General features: G+C 38.3%; 2 protein-coding genes across 2 annotated transcripts in view; one reads left to right on the top strand and one right to left on the bottom strand.

The window, feature by feature from the left end:
- Window positions 1-6,037, top strand: part of GPR39 (G protein-coupled receptor 39) — a 179,244-nt gene extending 173,207 nt beyond the window's left edge. Inside the window, exon 2 of the mRNA XM_036886551.2 lies at window positions 5,428-6,037. Within this exon, the coding sequence (XP_036742446.2) occupies window positions 5,428-5,936 (509 nt within the window). The 3' untranslated portion in view covers window positions 5,937-6,037. The remainder of the gene's footprint in view (window positions 1-5,427) is intronic.
- A 143-nt stretch (window positions 6,038-6,180) lies between these two features.
- The window catches only part of LYPD1 (LY6/PLAUR domain containing 1), a 39,049-nt gene continuing 23,984 nt past the window's right edge, over window positions 6,181-21,245 (bottom strand). The window contains exon 3 of the mRNA XM_036886552.2: window positions 6,181-6,598. Coding sequence (XP_036742447.1) covers window positions 6,363-6,598 — 236 coding nt within the window. The 3' untranslated portion in view covers window positions 6,181-6,362. The remainder of the gene's footprint in view (window positions 6,599-21,245) is intronic.

Here is a 21,245-nt window from a genome sequence, read left to right as displayed (position 1 = left end):
GAGGGATGGGGAGATACCCAACTTCTTTTCCCTGTGGCCAGGGTTACAGACAAGTTGAAATACTGAGGTAGGAAGAGGAAGGAGCAGCTTTACTAATCACAGAAAACCTAAGTCATTCTCAACATTCCCCCTCTGCACCCTGAAGGCTTCAGCAGTTCAGTAAAACGGGACTACAACTACAGGTGGACAAGCAAATCTTTTGGATTTCTTTAAATTACACAAAATACCTTTGCTTGGAGAGAGACCAAATTTCTAGTTCTTTTCTGCTCAGTACAAGTTAAGTATTCTCTTCTAGCAAGTATTTATGTAAGATAGATGGATGGATGGATGGAGAAATGGATGGACAGACAGATGGAGTCCTTATAGGCTTGGTCACCAGGTCAGGACCTGGAGTCATATTTTGTTTTCCAAACATTCTTCAGCTCCCTTTGCCTGTACTTCACCTTCCTTTTGGGGGTAAGAACCTGTGTTCCACAGCTTGGCCATGTGCCTGTTCTTGAGGGATCTGGTCCTAAAACCGAATCCAGACAGTGTACAGAGAAAGTATTGTGCTGACTTTAGCTGGGGTCCGAGATGGACCTGCCTTCCATTGCATTCAGTGCTCTGGATGGTCAGCCCTTGACTAAAACTGAAACAAAGGGGAGAAAACCCTACTTAGAAAAAGTGATAGGCTTATTTGTCAACCTAGGTAGAACCCCATACTCTGAGCAGTAAGGCAAGGTAGAGGGAATCCTGTCCCCCCAGGTCTCAGGTGATTTGGTTGGGTCCTTTGTAGGACAAGGGAGTTCTGCGGCCCATTTCCAGAGTGTCTCTCCCTGCTCCGCCACTCTCTCATGACTCTAAGCTGAATTCTGGGGAACAAATTGTTAACTTCAGTTTCAAGGCTAGAGGGGAGAAAACGGAGCAGTGTCGGGGTATGAACACTGCCATGTCTGAGGTGGCAAAGCTTAACGCACATCTGAAGACTCTTCCGAGCAGGCTGACTCAAACATTCATGGGTTGTCAGGCTTCAGTGTGGGATGTTGTTGGACATCTGCATTACCTCTGTTTGTTAAAATATTACTCTGCCGCGAGTACATCTGTGCCATCGTGTAATGGCTCTTGTCATTTTAATGCAGTGATCAGGGAGGAAAAATGGAAGTACTTTATGTGGAAGAATAGATAAGATATGAAGGTATCTCTTAACCTAGAGTGCAAGGCTGTCTGGGAGTAACAATACAGATCTATCAATAATTCAGTTAAAACAGTTTACCTTCTTTACATGACTGGGTTCAGTCCACTGATCTTCATTCAACTTCACACTGAAGTTATTTAACTGCAGGCTGCGCTTTATACCATGCAAACCAAAGCATCATAGATTTTCCCAAATGTAATATATAAGTCCAAGTTGATTGCAGCCAAACATAAATTTAGTCAAATCTTTAATACATTTTCTATTAAGGTGTGAATAAGACTTTAAAGCTTTGTCTCAGTAACAGAGTAACTCGGACTAGAGCTAAACCAGCTTTAACAGCCAGAATAAAAAATTACTTTTGCACATGGTATTTATTCTCAACACTATGTCACCTGAAATAACATTTTTTTTCTAAATGCAAAAGTGAGCAGTTACCTGTCAATACAAAATGACAAATTTTACAAGGAGCTGACTTGACACCTCCCTTCCCCGCCCTGTTACACTGCCCACAGGCACACACCTTGTAGTTGCCATTGGCTCTGCCTGTTTGCCCAATGCTCCATTTTCCTAGAGCGAAGTTATCTTTCAAAGCACAGAGGAAAGGCAGCAGCCATTTTCCCCACCTCCAGTTGGGTTGAGGGAAATAGATTGCAACAGCCCTGCTAAGTATTGGCACAATCTGTGTTATTCCAAAATGACTAGGCAAGGGTTTGATGGAGGAATTTAAGAGAAAACTCTGTGCTTTCAGAAGTGTTTAGGCTTTAGATGACTGGTAGTTCCCTTCTCTGGAAGGCTTGAAGTGAATAGACTGGACAAACCTGTTCTGCATGGTAGCTGGGAACACATGCTTGGGAATATGCTTGGGATGCACCTTGCTTGCACCATCAGCATCTTAGGCTGATGGACACAGGCTAGGTGGGCACTGCCTGGGGACTCCTTGGTTTGCAGGACTCTGGGTATGTGGCTAAAAGGGGACAGTTGGGGTGATGGGAAGAGGAGGAAGCAGGGAGCTTCACTACTTTAGTTTCAAGGCTAGAAGGGAGAAAACGGAGCAGTGTCAGGTGGGGCCGTGAAAGACTGCCCTGTGCTGTTGTAGCAACTGGCCTCTTGGGGCCGGTTCCCAACTGAAATGTGCTGGCAGAGTAAAAGCACACTGGGTTTCAAACAAAGACTTAGTGTGAGACAAGAATGTAAAACATCTCAAATAGTTTTAGGTTGATTACATGTTGAGACTGCATGTGAAATGGTGATATTAGTGGTATGTTGGATTTCCTCTGACGACTCTTTACTTCTTTTTTAATGTGGCTGTTTGAAATTGTAAATTATGTATGTGGCTTACATTATATTTCTAGTGGATAGGGATGCTTTATATCCATTTTAAATGGTGGAGTTATGGCTCATGTTTACTTTCTTGTGTTTTCTGTGTTTTTCAAGCTGAAAATATGAGAAAGACAATATTGTGTCTTTGAGAAAAAAACGTATCAGGGATTTGGGAGATTGGAAAGCATGTGTCCTAGTTATAGCCAATGGGCAACTAAATGGAGACACAACTTCCTCAGCTGTAAAATGAAGGTAACAGTTTTGATCTTGCCAGGTTATAGTCAGAAGTGAGAAATGCATAGGAAGCTAGCAGAAACTGTCTAGCACGGAACCTGACACAGGGTAAACTCAATAACTGTTTGTTATTATTCTTGGTTATATCTCAAGACCTATCCAATGCCCAGTCTTTAATCCATGTCCATTTCTAAGTCAGCTCCTCATCGCTCTTGCTCTCCACATTTGTATTTGCTATCATATCTATCTAATTCTACCCTTCTCTTTCTCATTCTTGAAGAACCTTAGGTCTGGTTCCCTATTTTCTGCTATTTGTTCAGTCTAAGATACCTCCCACTTTGGCTCATTTCAATTTCAGAGCAAAGATGCTCTCCTGGCTAAAACTATAAACCAGGCCACAACTCTTCATCGGCCCATCTTGCACCATTCCTGGGATGCTGGTCTTGCTTTTTACTGAATTCTGCTTCTTTTAAAGGACAACTGATGCCAGGCCAATGGGGGGGAAGGTCCAAGAAGAATAAGGATCATGCACATTAGAGATCAATAGAACAGGTGCAAAGACAGGACCACAAAACCTCTCTCTTTCCCCACGACCTTGCCACCATTTCTCACTGCCTTTCTTCAGTTGGCTTTAAAAGCTGTGTTCAACCCATGGTAATGAGTACAAGGCAGTTCTCGTTGCCTTTCTAGATTCTTGCTGCCTGAAGCACAACCTCCCACAGTGCAGCCCAGCACACATCTTAAGCCCTGTGCTCAATTTCCATATTCTAGGAAGTCAGTCCTCACATGAAGAAGGTTGTACTTGTTCTGCAATTCAGTGCAGGGAAGAGAAAAGAATCTAAAACTTTGGGAAGACATGTAGATTCCCTCGGCATGATAAGCTTCCTAGTTCCTTCACAAATAATGAGAGGCACCTTTCAGTCGGAGCTGCGTGAGATAAAAACAAACAGAGAAGTAACTTTTAGGGACACACTTGGAATATGCACAGATATAGCTGGAAGCACCCAGGCTTCTCGAAGCAATGGAAAAAAAGACATCCCTTATTTTCTATCAAGTATTTTTTAATTCAAAAAAATGTTAATATTTGTTCCCATCCAGCAGCTCTAACTAGGTGACTCAGAATATACTCCTGACTACAGGGGATTTTTTTTTTTTTGGCCTTTCCGGCAGATCAATATGTTACTTTACTCATTTTATTTTTAGATTTACTGAGTATTCTCAGGATAGCAAACTCCAAGGGAAGAAATAAGCAAATTGGTTTGTATCTCAAGGCTTGGGCAGAGGTTTGGTAGGAGAAACCCTTGGAAATTAACAGGGGAGCAGAGTGTCCATGGCCCTCTTTGCTGCCAGCTGGGATTGGTGGGGGATTCATTGTTGGGATAACTGGGTTACTTCAGTGCCAGAGAACACATCCAGGGTCACTCTGCCACCAGGCGAGGGATGCTCAGGCCAGCACATGTGAGAGGGCCAATGCTGGATGCATAATCGTGGCAGCTTTTACTAAAGAAATATGTACCATTGATCAGAGGAAGGAGGGGATCATCCCCAACTCACTTTCCTGTGCTTTCCTAGAATAGCAGAAGGTTTGAAAATGTGAATGAATTTTATTATTCAAATTTAGGAGAGAGAGGGAGGAAGCATTTATGAAATTCCAAAACATGGCTTCAGGATATGAGCTATTCACACAGGAACTTATGTTCTAGTAGCTTGGCTCTCTGGGACAAAGAGCAAATGTTCTGCAGTTTCCTGATCATTTTCTTGGCTGAGGGTGTTTTTTTTTTTTTGGTTTGTCTTTTTTTGGGTGGTGGTAGCAGTGGGTGTTCACTGTGGCTAATGAGCAATGTGGCTATATAGCATCCTTTTCTGTCAGAGATCACAGAAATAGCAATGAATATATAAGGCAGAATGCAAATATGTGGGCATGCAGACATATGTCCATGCAGTCAACTTGTGATCCACTGAGTGGTGTCTCTTTAGGGACTGATCGTTTCAGTGCTACAAAGGCAATGAGCGTGTTGCTGGCTGAACTTGAAGTTTTGTTTTCCATTGTTTTTAGATAATTGTCTTTTCCCTCCATGAGGATAGAAGAGATGATGTACCTAAAACATGTGAAAATAAACAAGTGCTATTGCAGATATGAGCATTATAATTACAGGTATGCATATGTAGTTAATAAATATGTCCAAAATACATTCTTGGTGACAGTCTATTCTTGATTTTGCTTCCTTCAAAATTGAACACAAAACCAGTGTTACTAAATATGCTTCCTCATTACCAAGGGGCTAACACTGCCATTTGTCTTGCAAATACCATGGGGTCTTCTTTAAAATACAAATGTTTCATCTGATATGGCTATTCTGTATGCATCTATTTCTTTAAAACAAAAATACAAAACTAGATTATTGGACTACGTAAAATGCTTTCTGGCTACACAAACAAAAACATTTTTTAAATTAACAGGCATCAACAGATATAAATAGTGTAAAGCATTTAATGGTCTTTAATACAGTCAACTTCCCCGGCCTTGAAACACTGTTAAATTCTTTTTTGCTAGTGGCAAAAGAAGCTGTCAAGCACAACACCGAAAAATTGGTACCATTTCCTGGTCAGTAAGCACAGAACGGAGGAGCTAAATGTTTTATGGTTTTTATTGTCGTTCTCATGCCGTTTTGTTTCTCTGCTTCCTTTCACCTGCTCAGGGCTGATTGTTGTGACCTTGGCCGTCTGCTGGATGCCTAACCAGGTCCGGAGGATCATGGCTGCAGCCAAACCCAAGCACGACTGGACGAGGTCCTACTTCCGGGCGTACATGACCCTCCTCCCCTTCTCGGACACCTTCTTCTACCTGAGCTCCGTCTTCAACCCGCTCCTGTACAACGTGTCCTCGCAGCAGTTCCGCAGCGTGTTCCGGCAGGTGCTCTGCTGTCACCTGACCCTGCGCCACGTCAACCAGGAGAAGCGCCTGCGAGCGCAGGCAGCCTCCACCGCAGACAGCACCCGCTCAGCGCGCCGCGCGCTCATCTCCGTTGCTTCCAGGCGCAGTTCCTCTGCAAGGAGAACTAACAAGGTTTTCTTAAGCACTTTTCAGAGTGAGGACAAACCCGAGCCTCAGCCCCAGCAACTGAGTCTCGAGTCATCAGAGCCCAGCTCGGAGACAAAGCCAGCCAATTCTGCCGCAGAGAATGGTTTTCAGGAGCACGAAGTGTGAGTGTCAAGTACAGAAGGCCCACCCTCCACAGAAGCAATGGGTGCCCTCATGCAGCGGTGACCAACCTGTGCCCTTGTCACCGCCAGGAGTGGACGCTGTGGGCCTTGGAAAAGACAGAGGCCCATCTAAGTATCTCCTAAGGGCTGATTCTGCCAGCCTGGCCTTGACTCAGGTCTACAGACAGTGGGGCACACGTTCACTCCACCCCTCCCTTTCCCTTAAGTGCACTGAAAATTCAGACTGAACTGACAGAGCTTGCAAAATTGTTGTACACTGAGCTCTTTCATTATTTGGAAAGGAACTAAAAAGGAGAACACAGATTCCCCGCCCTACCCAGGATAAGAGGACACCCAAAAGAATCTCAAGGAGCAGGGGGTGAGCAAGGGCCAGAAGAACAATGCAGGAGAGGCTGTGTCTTTTTCAGCTTCAGCAGTGTGCCAAGAAGAGGGCTAGTTTGAGGAGCAGCATGGTGGTGGGGAGCTCAGGCCGAAGCGCCGAGGCAGGACTGCTCCTTTTCTTGGGCCGCGGCCCGTTGCAAAGAGGGGTGTTACAGCAGCTGATGCACACCGAGTTCAGTTTCCCTGGGGAACAGAAGGATTGGTACCCAGCAGAGGCGATGAGGCAGGCTGCCGACGATGCACAGGACTTGCGGTACATGATTCCTGCAACACAGACCCAAAGGAGCTGGGTTAACCTGTGCTGGCCAAGGACAGCTCCTCCTTCCTCCTCCCCAAGCCTTGGTGGAGCCAGGGAGGTGTTTCAGATTGTGTCATTGAGTGCCCCCAAAACACATGGTGAAGGCGGCAGTCATCTCCCTCCGTTTGACAAAAATGTTCCAAAAGATATTTGCGATACCAACACCAGCAAAAAAAAGAGCTGTTTCAACAAAAACTGAACTTGAAGTTGGAATTCATGCTGTGTACTAGAACTAGACCCAGCTTTTTATTTACTTTTTTTGGTTCAAACTATCTCATGTCAGGAATCTAGATCTTATCTCTCTCTGTTATTACTTTATAAGTGACCACAGAGAGATGGCTTGCAACTACGCATTTATTAAATCCTGGAGTCTCTGAATGACCAAATCCTAGAGGGAATGAATCAGCACCTTACTGAAGGGACCCTGATTTTTTTTTCCCCAAATTTGAGGGGTCCACTGAGGAAGTGGCCTGGCTGACAGTGTGTCCAGAACAACCTATTGTCAGGGAACAAGCTTTGCCCTTAAAATATATGCCCATTTGCCTAGTTAACAGCACTGGCACATGCATAGGCACATAAAGGAGCTTTCTGGAAGGGAGCACATGTGGCAGGTCCAAACTACAGCATGGTCAGCAAATCAGGGTATCTTGGATAATCATTTGACTTCTTAACTCTGGAAGCTTACTCAATTCAAATAGCTAAGCTTATTTAAGCAGATTCCTGTGTGCCAGGTACTCCAGAGGGCTGTAGTGTACTAGTCCATTTACCACCTACAATAAGCCTAAGGGCAAAAGAGGTTTAGTAACTTGCCCAAGGTCACAGTACTAGAAAGGAGAACAGCCAGTGAGGCAGAACCTAGTATTCTGCCTCCATGCTATCAAGTCTTTATTGCAGGCAGCAAAAGAGACTGCAAAAAGCTTTATTTTTAGTGGGGGGGCAGGTTGCTTTACTCTGCAGATAGCTTTTGGGTTATGTGTGGCCATTTTGTACCAATGAACTGTATTTGTTTCAGACAAATACATCATACTAAAGACGGATCTGCAAGTAAATGGATTTAGTGTGTTTGCTGCCCTGCACAGCTGATGAGACACATTCCACCAGCATGCAGGATGCCCTCTGACTCCCTGCAGAGAGGGGTGTTTGCAGGCATAGCTTTCATTTGGGCCTCCTTTCTTCCCTTTGATGACTGCTGCTTTGGGTGCTGGATACACAGTAAAGAATTGAACCTGCTTGAACCTTCCAAGCGGGAGGTAAAGAAATAACTGAAATTTACATTAAAATATGCAATTTTGTATCTTTCTGTGTATTTGCACATTTGTACAGATTGTTAAAATCTGACTGATACAGCTCATGGACAGAGCCAGGTATGAGGTGGAGGGCAGAGGTACCACTTAATTTCTAAGGAACATTCTATATGGCATTGCCCATTTGTACTTTTACTATCTTTTTATTAAAAGCACTAACTCATTTGCCTAATTCAATAAACTTTTTAAGTGAATTTTTAAAATTCGCAAAATTTACTGAATGTATTTTTCACTGTAAAAAAGTTTGGACAGATAATCATGCTCCTAGAACACCCCTTCTGATCCCAGGTCCTCCTCAGAGGAAGTGTTTTCATTTTATCAGTCTGGGATGTTTGTTTCTATACATTTAAATATGTGCCCATGGAGAAATAAAGTGTCTGTACACACATTTGTTAATGGCATCACATCCTACATGCTGTTCTGCAATTTGCATTCTTGCTTAGTGACATGACATAAACACTTAGGGATTTCTTTTGAAGATTAACTTTTTCAGGCTAAGGTTGAGTGATAAGGTAGGTTAGTTACTTAGATAAATAATGCATGAAGGGACTCTCCCCGATTTTTGTGACTGCCACCCAGGAGACACCTCCAGATAACCTGGTTCTGATGGCTAGTAGGGCTTGTGGCCTCACAGAACTATATATATTTGCATTCTTTAAAGTTGTTGCCTGAGGGTCTTGCTTCCAGTCAGCCGGAGTCTGGGTGCTGAGATGCTCCCGTTTGGGACACTGACGACTGGTCTTGGCATACCTGCAACTACTAGCAGTTATTAAAAATGTAAGACGCTGTCATGATCACAAAGGTTTGAGACACAATAAAGAGTAGGGTGGGGTTGAACAGTAAGTTTCATCTCCCATACACAGCCAGCCCTTCAAGACTGGGAGACGTGGCTACTTAATCAGATGTACAGAAAACAACACAGACTCAGACAAAAGATGAATATGTTCCAAATGAAAGAGCAAGAAAAACTTCAGGAAAAAATTCTTAATGAAATGAAGATAACTAATTTATCTGATAAAGAGTTCAAAGTAATGGGCATAAAGATGTTCAACAAACCAGGAAAAGAATGGATAAACGCAGTGAGAACTTCAACAAAGAGATGAAAATAAAGTATCAAACAGAAGTCACAGAGCTGGCCAACATACTGTCAATCAGAGTAACATTCACAAAAGAGTCCCAGAAGAAGAGACACAGAAAGGAGAAAACTTACTTGAAGAAATAATTGGTGTACACTTTTCTAACCTAGGAAAGGAAATAGACGTCAAGACCCAGGAGACCACAAAGTTCCAAATAAGATGAACCCAAAGAGACACACACTGAGACCCCATCAAAAATTAAATGTCAGGAGAGAATCTTAAAAGCAGCAAGAGAAAAATAACTTATTACATAACCCTGTAAGTCTTTTCCACAGAAACTTTGCAGGTCAGAAGGGAGTGATACAATATTCAAAGTGCTGAAATAAAATGAAAATAAAAACAAAACAAAAAACCTCCCAACCAACAATATTCTATTCCAGTAAAATTATCATTCAGAATTGAAGAGTTTCTTGAAATGCAAAAGCTAAATAATTTCATTACCATTAAACCAGCCTTACAAGAAATGTTAAAGTGACTTCTTTAAGTTGAAAAGAAAGGGCATTAATTAATGACAAGAAAACATATAAAAGTATAAGTCTTACTGGTAAAGGCAAACATATAGTAAAGGGAGTGGATTAACCACTTAAAAGCTAGTATAAAGGTTAAAAGACAAAAGTAGCAAAAATAACTAGCTACAATAATTAATTAAGGGATACACAAGATAACTTAAAAACAGAAAATGAAGGGTGGAGAGTAAAATTATTAAGCTTCAGAATACATCCAAATGTAAGTTGTTAGATATACAAAATATGAAAAGGAAGCTAGGCATAACACTAAAAGTCATCAAACCACACAGGAAGAGAGCAAGAGAGAAGAAGAAAGGAACAGAGAAACTGCCAAACAACCATAAAATAATTGACAAAATGGCAATAAGTACATACCTATAAATATAAATGGAACAAATTCTCCAATTAAAAGGCACAGAGTGACTAAATGAATTTTTTAAAAGGATACATTTATATGCTGCCTGTAAGAGATTCAGTTCAGACATAAGGACACATACAAACTAACAATGAAGGGATAGAAAGAAATATTCTGTGCATATGGAAACCGAAAGAAAGCTGTGGTTGCTTTACTTATAATATACTTAAAGGACTATAACAAGAGACAAAGAAGGTCTTTATATAAAGGTAAGGGGTCAATCCTACAAGATGATATACCATTTGTAAATATTTATGCACCTAATGTAAGAGCAACTAAGAATATAAAACAAATATAAATCAACCTAAAGGGAGAAATACAAAGCAATACAATAATACTAAGGGATGTTAATATCCCCTTTACATCAATGGATAGATCATACAGACATAAAATAAGGGAGTACTGGCTTTGAATGACATGTTAGATCCAACGAACTTAACAGCTACATATAGAACACTATATCCAAAAGCAACAGAATATACATTTTTTTCAGGTGCAGGTGTATCATTCTCCAGGATATAGCATATGTTAGGCCAAAAAATGAGTCTTAACAAGTTTAAGAAGACTGAAATCATATCAAGCATCTTTTCTGACCACAATGGTATGAAACTAGAGATCAATTATAAGAAGAAAATTGGGAAGTTCACAAATATGTGGAGATTAAACAACATGCACAGACCAACTATGAGTCAAGGAAGGAATCAAAGGCAAAATATGTTGAGTTTCCGTACACTAATAATGAACTCAGAACAAGGAATTGAGAAAACAATCCCACTGAAAATTGAATCAAGAGTATTGAAATACTTAGGGATAAATTTAACCAAGGAGGCAAAATAATTATACTCTGAAAACTCTAAGACATTGAAGAAAGTGAAGATGACACAAATAAATGGAAAGATATTCCCTGCTCATGGATTAGAAGAATTAATATTGTTAAAATATCCACACTAGCCAAAGCAGTCTACATATTGAAGGTAATCCCTGTCAGAATTCCAATGGCATCTTTCACATCAATAGTACAAACTATCCTAAAATTTATATGGAACCACAAAAGACCCTGAATAGCCAAAGCAAGCTTCAGAGAGAACAAGGCTGGAGATATCAGGCTCCCAAATTTCAAACTTTATTATAAAGTTACAGTAAAAATAGTATGGTATTGGCTTAAAAACAGATACTTATCAATGGAACAGAGAGCCCAGAAGTAAACCCATACATAGTCATTATTTATGACAAAGGACCCAAACGGAAAAGGAAAAGGAACAATCTCTTCAATAAATGGTGCTGGGAAAAATGGGCAGCCAACATGCAAAAGAATAAAACCACTATCTTACACCATATACAAAAATTAATTAGAAATGGATTAAAGACTTGAGTGTAAATCCTAGGACCATAAAATCCCTAGAAGGAAACATAGGCAGTAAGCTCCTTGACATAGGCTTTGGTGATGATTTTCTGGACTTGACACTAAAAGCAAAGGCAACAAAAGCAAAATGAACAATTGGAACTTCATCAAACCAAAAAGCTCCCATGCAGTGAAGGAAACCATCAACAAAATGAAAGATAACATACTGAATGGGAGAAAACATTTACAAATCATATATATGATAAGGGGCTAATATCCAAAATACATAAATAACTCATATAACTCAACAGCAAATGAACAAACAAAAACAACCCACTCCAATTTTAAAAATGGGCAGAGGAGCTGAACAGATATTTTCCCGAAGTTGTACAGAGGCCAAAGTTGTACATGAAAAGATGCTCTACGTCATGAATCATCAGGGAAATGCAAATCAAAACTACAGTGAGATATCACCTCACACCTATCAGAATGGCTATTCTCAAAAAAGAAAACAAATACTAAGTGTTGGTGAGGGCATGGAGAAAAGGGAGCCCCTGTACACTGTTTATGGGAATTTAAATTGGTGCAGCTGCTGTGGAAAAACAGTACAGAGGTTCCTCAAAACATCAAAAGTACAACTAGCATATCCAGAAATTACACTTCTAGGTATTTATCTGAAAAAATGAAAACACTAATTTGAAAATATGTATGCACTCCTATGGTCATTTTAGCATTACACACAATAACCAAGATACACAGCAACCCAGGTGTTCAGTGATGGATGAATGGATAAAGAAATTGTGGTACATATATTCAATGGAATATTACTTAGATATAAAAAAGAATGACATCTTCCCATTTGTGACTACCTGGATGGATCTTGAGTGCATTATCCAAAGGGAAATAAATCAGACAAAGAAAGAAATACACTATATGACCTCAGTTATATATGGAATCTAGAAACAAACAAACAAACAAAAAACAGAAATAAGCTCATAGATACAGAGAACAGATGGGTGGTTACCAGGTGGGGTATTGGAGAGGGTGAGCTGGGTACAGGGAGTCAAAAGGTACAAACTTCCAATTATAAAATACATAGGTCATGGGGATGTAATGTACAGCATGATGGCTGTAGTTAATAAAACTATATTGCATATTTGAAAGTTGCTGAGAGTAGTAGATCTTCAAAGTTCTCATAACAAAAGTTCTGTAACTGTTGATTAATGTTAACTAGACTGTGATCATTTCACTATATATAAATACTGAATCATTATGCACACTTGAAACTAATATAGTGTTGCATGTCAATTATACCTTATTAAAAAATAAAATTTTAATGTAAAAGACCTGCAAAAAATAAGACATGCAGTTATGCCGAGATGTGCCATAATCTGCTTTTGCTGAGACCCTCGTGTCTTTAGTCAAAAACATTTTATCTTCATAAGGGCAGTATATGTGTGTTGGAGGTTGCAGATCTGTGACCAAGTATAAACCCTAAAGCTGCAGATTCATGGACTGACATATAAAAGATACTATAAAAGAGACTTTTTTACAGGAAACATTGAGAGCTCCATGAAGAAATGGGCATTCATTGGACTGAGAAAAGGAAAAAAGAGAAAGAAGAGGTGTGTCAACTGACTGGCTGGCTGCTCCAGGCTAGGGCACGATGTGGGGCTCCAGGGTAGTGAGCATGCCAGAATGACCTATGCATGACCTGTGAGGGTTAGGGAAGCTGCCCTGCTCACAGGCCACTGTGAGCCTCTCATGGAGGAAATCCAAGTTTTGGAGACTAGGGCTGCAGATGCTGTGGGTGAGATTACATAAAGAAGTTTCTAACTGGATGAAAGTAAGTTTGGAGCCAAGAGACATCAAAGTTAGTGATGGGAACCTGGCTGTTGTTGGGACATGGAGGCCCTGATTTTAGAGATGTTCAAGAAGATCAAGAAAAAATGCTCTAGAACTAAACTGGTGGCAAAGGTAGAGGAAGCAGGTAAGATATGTTACACTAATAGGAATGAGGAAACTAAATATTAAAAAGGACATTGAGCATTTTGCTCATCTTTTTGACTGAAATCAAAGTGCAGCAATGACTGGGTAAAACTGCCTGTGGGGAACATGGGATGGGCTTGAATGGTAAGGCTGAGACAGTAAGGCTGACCATTCGTATCACCAGCAAATAAGTGGAAATAAACTGCCTCTTCCAGGACCTCATACAGTGAAGAAAGTGGCTTTTGAGTCCATCTAGGCTATTCAGCAGGTTCAATGGAAATGGGGGGAGGGCCAGGGACAAAGAGCAAGTGATCTTGGGAAACACTGAGAATTTCCCTGGAAGGAGTGTGTGACTCAACACCACATAGGCAGCTGAGGAGCTTTAAGAAAATGCCTCTGGGTTTAAGTGGGAGGAAGTTAGGGTGGCTTGTGATGGTAGAAGTGGTGAAGAAAATCACAGGAGAGATTCTGAAACAGCAAGGGGTGGGCATTGGTAGAGTAACACTTTGGCTGAAAGGAATAGGCAGGATGTTAGCTGGGGAGGACCAGATCAGGTCTATTTACCAGTTCTATCACTCACATGTTTATCCGGATAAATTCCAAGTGAATCAAAGATTTCATGTTGAAAAAAAAATCCATATTAGTACTGAATAAAATAGACTATACAAAAATTTTCAAAAAATCTCTGTCTAGTAAAATCACTTTAAATACAAAGATAAATGAAATGTTGGGAAGAAAAACTGTAACTCAAATCACAAAAAGAAAATTACCTTAATATGTAAAAAGGTTCTCAAGGTCAATAAGGAATAAATGATAATCTATTAGAACAATGGGGAAAGCAAATGAACAGTTCACAGAAAAGGAAATAAAAAGAGCTTTGAAACAAATGAAAAAATATTCACTCTCACTCATAATAAAAGGATATACAAATTAAACCTACACTGAGATACCATTATCATTTGGGCAAAAATCAGAGTTTATTTGTACTGTATCATGAGTCTTGGGAATAGGCCCTTTCCCAGATTGTCAGTTAAGAGGGTAAATAGGTACAATTCTATGATGGTAACATGGCAACAGTTATCAATATTATGACTGCACATAGTTTTGATCCAACAATTTCACTTTTATGTATTTATCCTATAGACATATTTACATACAGGCAAAATGACTATTAAAAGGTCATTGTAAATTGGTTTGCAGCAGCACAAGAGTGGGCAATTACACAGTCCATTACCAGGGGGCCTGGTAAACACCTAGTGCCTCACACATGCAATGGAATGCTATACAGCTGTAAAAGAGGAATACGCTCCAAGATAGTTTGGTGAAAAACATACCAATGAAAGTTGCTAAAAGAGGAAATAATAAAAGTTCTCATCACAAGAAAAAAATGTGTAACTATGGTGCCGTGATAAACATTAAGTAGACTTATTATAGTAGTCATTTTGCAATCATTCAAATCATCAAATAGTGAATCATTGTGTTGTACAACTGAAACTAATATAATGTAAAATGTCAATTACATCTCAGTAAAAAGCAGTCTTCAAGAAAATATTAGAAAACAACAACTGAATTCAACAATACATTAGAAGTATCATATGAAAATAAAGTGGGATTTACTCTGGGGATGCAAGGATAGTTCAACATCTGGAAATCTATGGGACACACAACATTAACAAAACAAAGGAAAATTAAATAACCATCTCACTGGATGCAGAAAAAGTGTTTGACAAAATTCAGCATCCATTTATAATAAAAACTCTCAACAAAGTGAGTGTAGAGGGATGTATCTCAACATAATAAAGGCCACATATGACAAGCCCACAAGTAACCTCATACTCAGTGATGAAAGGCTGAAAGCTTTTCCTCTAAAATCAGAACAAGACAAGGATGCCCACTCTTGCTACCTTTATTCAACATAGTATTGGAAATCCTAGCAAGAGCAATTAGACAAGAAAAAGAAAAAAAGACATCCAAATTGGAAAGGAAGAAGAAAAACTGTCACTATCTACAGATGACATATACAGAAGTGATGTTATATACAGAAAACCCTAATGACTCCACCAAAAAAGTGGTAGACTAATAAATGAATTCAGTAAAGTTGCAGGACACAAAATCAATATACATAAATCTGTTGCATTTCTATACATAATAACAAACTGTCAGAGAAATTCAGATTTTGGCCCACCCAGCAGGCAACACCTAGCATGGTACACACTAGGAACCCCCAAATGTTTAGCCTTCCTGCCAAGGTGCTCCTGGAGCAACACACAGTGGGAACACTCTGTTCATACTTTTTTGTCCTCTGGTCCTCCTGCTAAGGTGCCCCTGCAAAGCACACACGAGGACACCCATGGCCCAAGCCTACACAGTCTCTAGCCAGACAAAGTGACAAGGTGCACACAGTCTACCCAGTAGACATTTCTACACAAGGCCACTCCTTTAAGACTGGGAGAGGTAGCTGATTTGCCTAATTCATAGAAATAAACAGAAGTCAAACAAAGTGAGAAGTCTGAGGAATATGCTCCAAACAAAAAACAGAAATTCAGAAAAAGAACTAAATGACAAAGAGTTTAACAATCTAAAAGATAAAGTGTTAAAAGTAATCTTTATAAATATACTAACCAGACCTGAGAGAAGAGTGGATGAACTCTTCCAGGGAGGGGTTCAGCAGAGATAGAAAACATAGAAATGAACCAATCAGAGTTGAAGAATATAATAAGTGACATAAAAAATACACTAGAGGGCATTAACATCAGATTAGAGGATGAAGAAGAACAGATCAGTGATCTTGAAGATAAGGTAATGAAAAACACTCAAGCTGAACAGCAAAGAGAAAAGAGAATTCTAAAAATGAGGATAGGTGGAAGGACCCCTGGGACAACTTCAAATATACTAACATTCATATTCTAGTAGTTTAGAAGAAGAAGAGAGAAAGAAAGGGGCAGAAAATGTATTTGAAGAAGTAATAGTTGAAAATGTCCAAACTCTGGGGGAAGGAAACAGACATCTAGGTACAAGAAGTACAGCAAGCCTCAGACAAGATGAACCCAATAAGGCCCACACCAAGACATATCATAATTAAATGTTAATGATTAAAGATAAAGAGAGACTCTTAAAAGCAGCTAGCGAAAAACAATAAATCATGTACAAGGGAAACCCCACAAGGTTATCAGCTAATTTTTCAGCAGAAACTTTAGAGGGCAGATGGAAATGTCACAATACATTCAAAGGCCTGAAAGGAAATAAACCCCATAACCAAGAATACTCTACCCAGCAAGGTCATCATTCAGAATTGAACAAGAGAGAGTTTCCCAAACAAACAAAAGTTAAAGTTTACATTCACTACACTGACCTACAAGAAATGTTAAAGGGGATCCTTTAAGAGGAAAGGTCATAACTAGAAGAACATTATGGAAGAAAAAGCTTTAACTGGTAAAAGCAAACATACAGTATAGGTAGTAGATCATTACTTAGAAGGTTGTATGAAGGTTAAAAAACAAAAATAATAAACTCAATTATATCTAAAAAATTAGTTAAGGGAATCACAAAATTAAAAGATGTAAAATATGACTTCATAAAGTAAGGAGAGGAGGAATAAAAATATAGTGCTGTTAGAATGCATTTCAATTTAAGCAGCCATCGACTTAATATAGACTGCTATATAATTAGGATGTCATATCTGAATCTGATAGCCACAAATAAAAAACCTATAAATGGATACAAAAGAATAATTGAGAGCAATCAAAGCACTAAAGATAGTCATTCTTCACAAGGGAAGAAAGCAAGAGAAGAAAGCATCACAGAAGAGATACATAAAACAAGAAAAGAATAAACAAAATGGAAGCATGTATATAACTATCAATAATTACTCTAAATGTAAAAGATCTAAATTCTCTGATCAAAAGATGCAGGGTGACTGGATTAAAAAGAAAAATAAACAAGACCCATCTATACTGCCTATAAGAGACTCAATACCCAAAGACACATACTCACAGAAAGTGAAGGGCTAGAAAAAGATATTGTATTCAAATGGAAGTGAAAAAAAAAAAGCTGGTGTAGCAGTGCTTATATAAGACAAATTAGACTTAAAACAAAACTGTAACAGGAGATGAAGGACATTACATAATGATAAAGGGTTCAATAGAGCAAGAAGTTATAAAAATTATAAGTATCTATGCACTCAACATAGGAGTAATAAAATATATAAAGCAAATATTAACAAACATACAGGTAGAAATGAACAGTTTTGCAATAATAGTGGAGGACTTTAACCTTCCCCCAACTTACATCAATGTGTAAAACATCCAGACAGCAAATCAATTAGGAAACAGTGGCTTTAAATGACACATTAGTCCAGATGGACTTAACAGATGCATACAGAATACTGCATCCAAAAATAGCAGAGTATACATTATTTTCAAGTGAATGTGGAACATTCCCCATGGAATTTGTCAGGCCAAAGACGAAGTCTCAATAAATTTAAGTAGATTGAAATCATATTAAGCATCTCTTCTGATTGCAGTGATATGAAACTAGAAATCAATTATAAGGGAAAAAAACACAAATACATGAAGGCTAAATGATGTGCTACTAAACAACCAATGGGTCAGCCAAAAAAAATCAGAGGAAATTAAAAAATAGCTTGAGACTAATGAAAATAGAAACACAATGCTTCAAAATCTTTGGGACACAGCAAAAGTGCTTTAAAGACGGAAGTTTTCAGTAATACATGCCTTCCTCAAGAAAAAAACAACTTCCAAATAAACAATCTAAGGAACTAGTAAAACAACAAATAATGCCCAAAGTTAATAGAAGAAAGGAAATAATAAAGATTGCAGTGGAGATAAAACAGAGACTAAAAAACAATAGAAAAGATCAATGAAAGGGAGGGATAAGGGTAAAAAGTGCCATTATAATTAACACACAATGTGAGGGAGGGCACAGGGAGGGCAGTATAGCACAGAGAAGATAAGTGGTGAATCCATAGCATCTTACTATGCTGATGGACACTGACTGTAATGGGTATGTGGTGGGGACTTGATAATGGGGGGAATCTAGTAAGCACAGTGTTGCTCATGTAATTGTACATTAATGATACCAAAATAAAATAAAATTTAAATTTAAAAAAAACTTTAAAAAAAAAGATCAATGAAACTAAGATCTGGTTCTTTGAAAAGATAAAGTTGATAAAGCTTTAGCCAGACTCACTGAGAAAAAAATCAAGATGACTCAAATAAATATCATAAGTGAAAGATAAGTTATAACTGATACCACAGAAATAGAAAGGATTATAAAAGATAACTATGAAAAATGGTATATCAATGAATTGCATAACCTAGAAGGTTTAATAGTCCCAATACTGAACCAGGAAGAAACAGAAAATCTGAACAGATGCTTCAGTAGTAATGAAATTGAATCGGTAATACAGGAAACTCCCAACAAACAAAAGTCCAGGACCAAATGGCTTAAACATTTAAAGAAGAGCTAATATCTATCCTTTAATTATTCCAAAAATAGAAGAGGAAGAAATGCTTCGAAGTGTTTTCTATGAGGCCAGCATCACCCTTGTAACAAAACCAGATACTACAAAAAAAGGAAATTACAGACCAATATTCTTGATGAACACAGATGCAGAAATCTTCAGTAAAATATTACCAAACCAAATTTAAAAATACACTAAAAGAATCATTCACCATGACCAAGTAGGATTTATTCCAGGGATGCAAGGATGGTTCAGAATCCATATATCAATGTTATCCACCATATTAACAAAAAAAAGGATAAAATCATGTGATCATCTCAATTGACGCTAAGAAAGCATTTGATAAAATTCAACATCCACTCATGATAATAAAAAGCTCAACAAAGTAGGCATAGAGGGAACATACCTCAATATAATAAAAGCCATATATGACAAACCCACATCTAACCTCATAGTTAATGGTGAAAAACTGAAATTTTCCTCTAAAATCAGGAACAATGATGCCTGCTCTGCCACTATCAGAAAATGAAATTGAGAAAACAATCCTATATAAAGTTGTGTCAAAATAATAAAATACCTAGGAATAAATCTAAGGAGGTAAAATACCTGTGCTCTGAGAACTATATAATGATGAAAGAAATTGAAAATGACACAAATAAATGGAAAGATATCCCATGCTTATAGATTGGAAGAATTAATATTATTAAAATGGCCACATTACCCCCAAAAATCTACAGATTCAATGCAGTATCTATCAAAATACCAATGGCATTTTTCACAGAATGAGAGCAAATAATCCTAAAATTTGTATGGAACTACACGCACATGAAAAAAATACCCAAATGGCCAAAACACTTTGAGAAACAACAACACAGTTTGGGTATCATGCTCTCTGACTTCAAGCTATATTACCAAGCTACAGTGATTAAAACAGTATGGTACTGGCACAAGAACAGACACATAAATCAATGGAACAGAATAGAGACTACAGAAATAAACCCACACCTATATGGTCAATCAATATACGAGAAAGGAGGCAAGAATAATCAGTAGGGAAAGGAGAGTCTCTTTAATAAAAGGTATTTGAAGAACTGGACAGTTATCTGCAAAAGAATTAAACCGGATCTTATACCATTCACAAAAATAAATTCAAAATGTATTAAATACCTAAATGTACACCTGAAATCATAAAACTCTTAGAAGACAACATGGACAGTAAACTCTTGAACACTGACATCAGCAATTTTTTTCTGGATATGTCTCCCTAGGCAGAGAAAACACAGGCAAAAATAAACAAGCAGGAACACATCAAACTAAAAAGCTTCTGCACAGCAAAGGAAACCATTGATAAAATGAATAACCCACTGGATGGGAAAATATATTTGCAAATGATATATCTGATAAGGGGCTGATATCCAAGATATATGAAGAACTCATACCAACAAAAAAACAAATAATCCAATTAAAAAATGAACAACCTGAATAGAAATTTACCAAAGAAGACACACAGATGGCCAACAGACACATGAAAAGATGCTCCATGTCACTAATCATCAGGGAAATGCAAATCAAAACAATGAGATATCACCTCACACAAGGTAGAATGGCTAATATCAAAAAACATAAGAAGTGACAAGTGTTGTGAGGATGTGGAGAAAAGGGAAACCTTATGCACCATTGGTAGGAATGTAAACAAGTACAGCCACTATAGAAAGCAATACAGAATTTCCTCAAAAAAATGAAAATAGAAACACAATAGGTAGGACTCAATAATTCCACTTCCAGGTATCTGGCTGAAGAAAACAAAATCAGTAATTCAAAAAGATATATGCAGCCTTGTTTACAATAGCCAAGATATGGAAACAACTAATAGATTAATACATACAGAAGATAAAATAGAATATTACTCAGCCCTAAAAAAGAATGTTGCCATTTGTGATGACATGGATGGAGCTAGAGGGTATTATGCTGACTGAAATAAGTCAGATAAAGACAAACACTGTATGATTTCACTTACATGTGGAAAAATACAAATGAACAAACAAACAAAACAAATAACAGACTGCTTTTACATAGGGTAACAGACTGGTGGTTACCATAGGGAAGGGGTGTGGGGAAATGGGTCAAATAGGTGAAGGGGATTAAGAGGTACAAACTTCCAATTATAAAATGAATAGTCACATGAATGAAAAGTATAGCACAGGGAATATAGTCAATACTATAACTTCATCTGGTGACATGGTAACTACACTGGTGGTGAGCATTTTATAATTTATGTAACTGTCAAATTACTGTTTTGTAAAAAAAAATTACTATTTTGTATAACTGAAACCTATATAATATTGTATACCAACTATGCTTTAGTAGAATTAAGAAAAATAGATAAGACAATGCCATTTACAATTACACCATGAAGGTAACACCATAGGAATAAATTTA

The sequence above is a fragment of the Manis pentadactyla genome, chromosome 8 (assembly GCF_030020395.1).
Source record: "Manis pentadactyla isolate mManPen7 chromosome 8, mManPen7.hap1, whole genome shotgun sequence".
Lineage (NCBI taxonomy): Eukaryota > Metazoa > Chordata > Mammalia > Pholidota > Manidae > Manis > Manis pentadactyla.
This window is presented reverse-complemented; position numbering and strand designations above follow the sequence as displayed.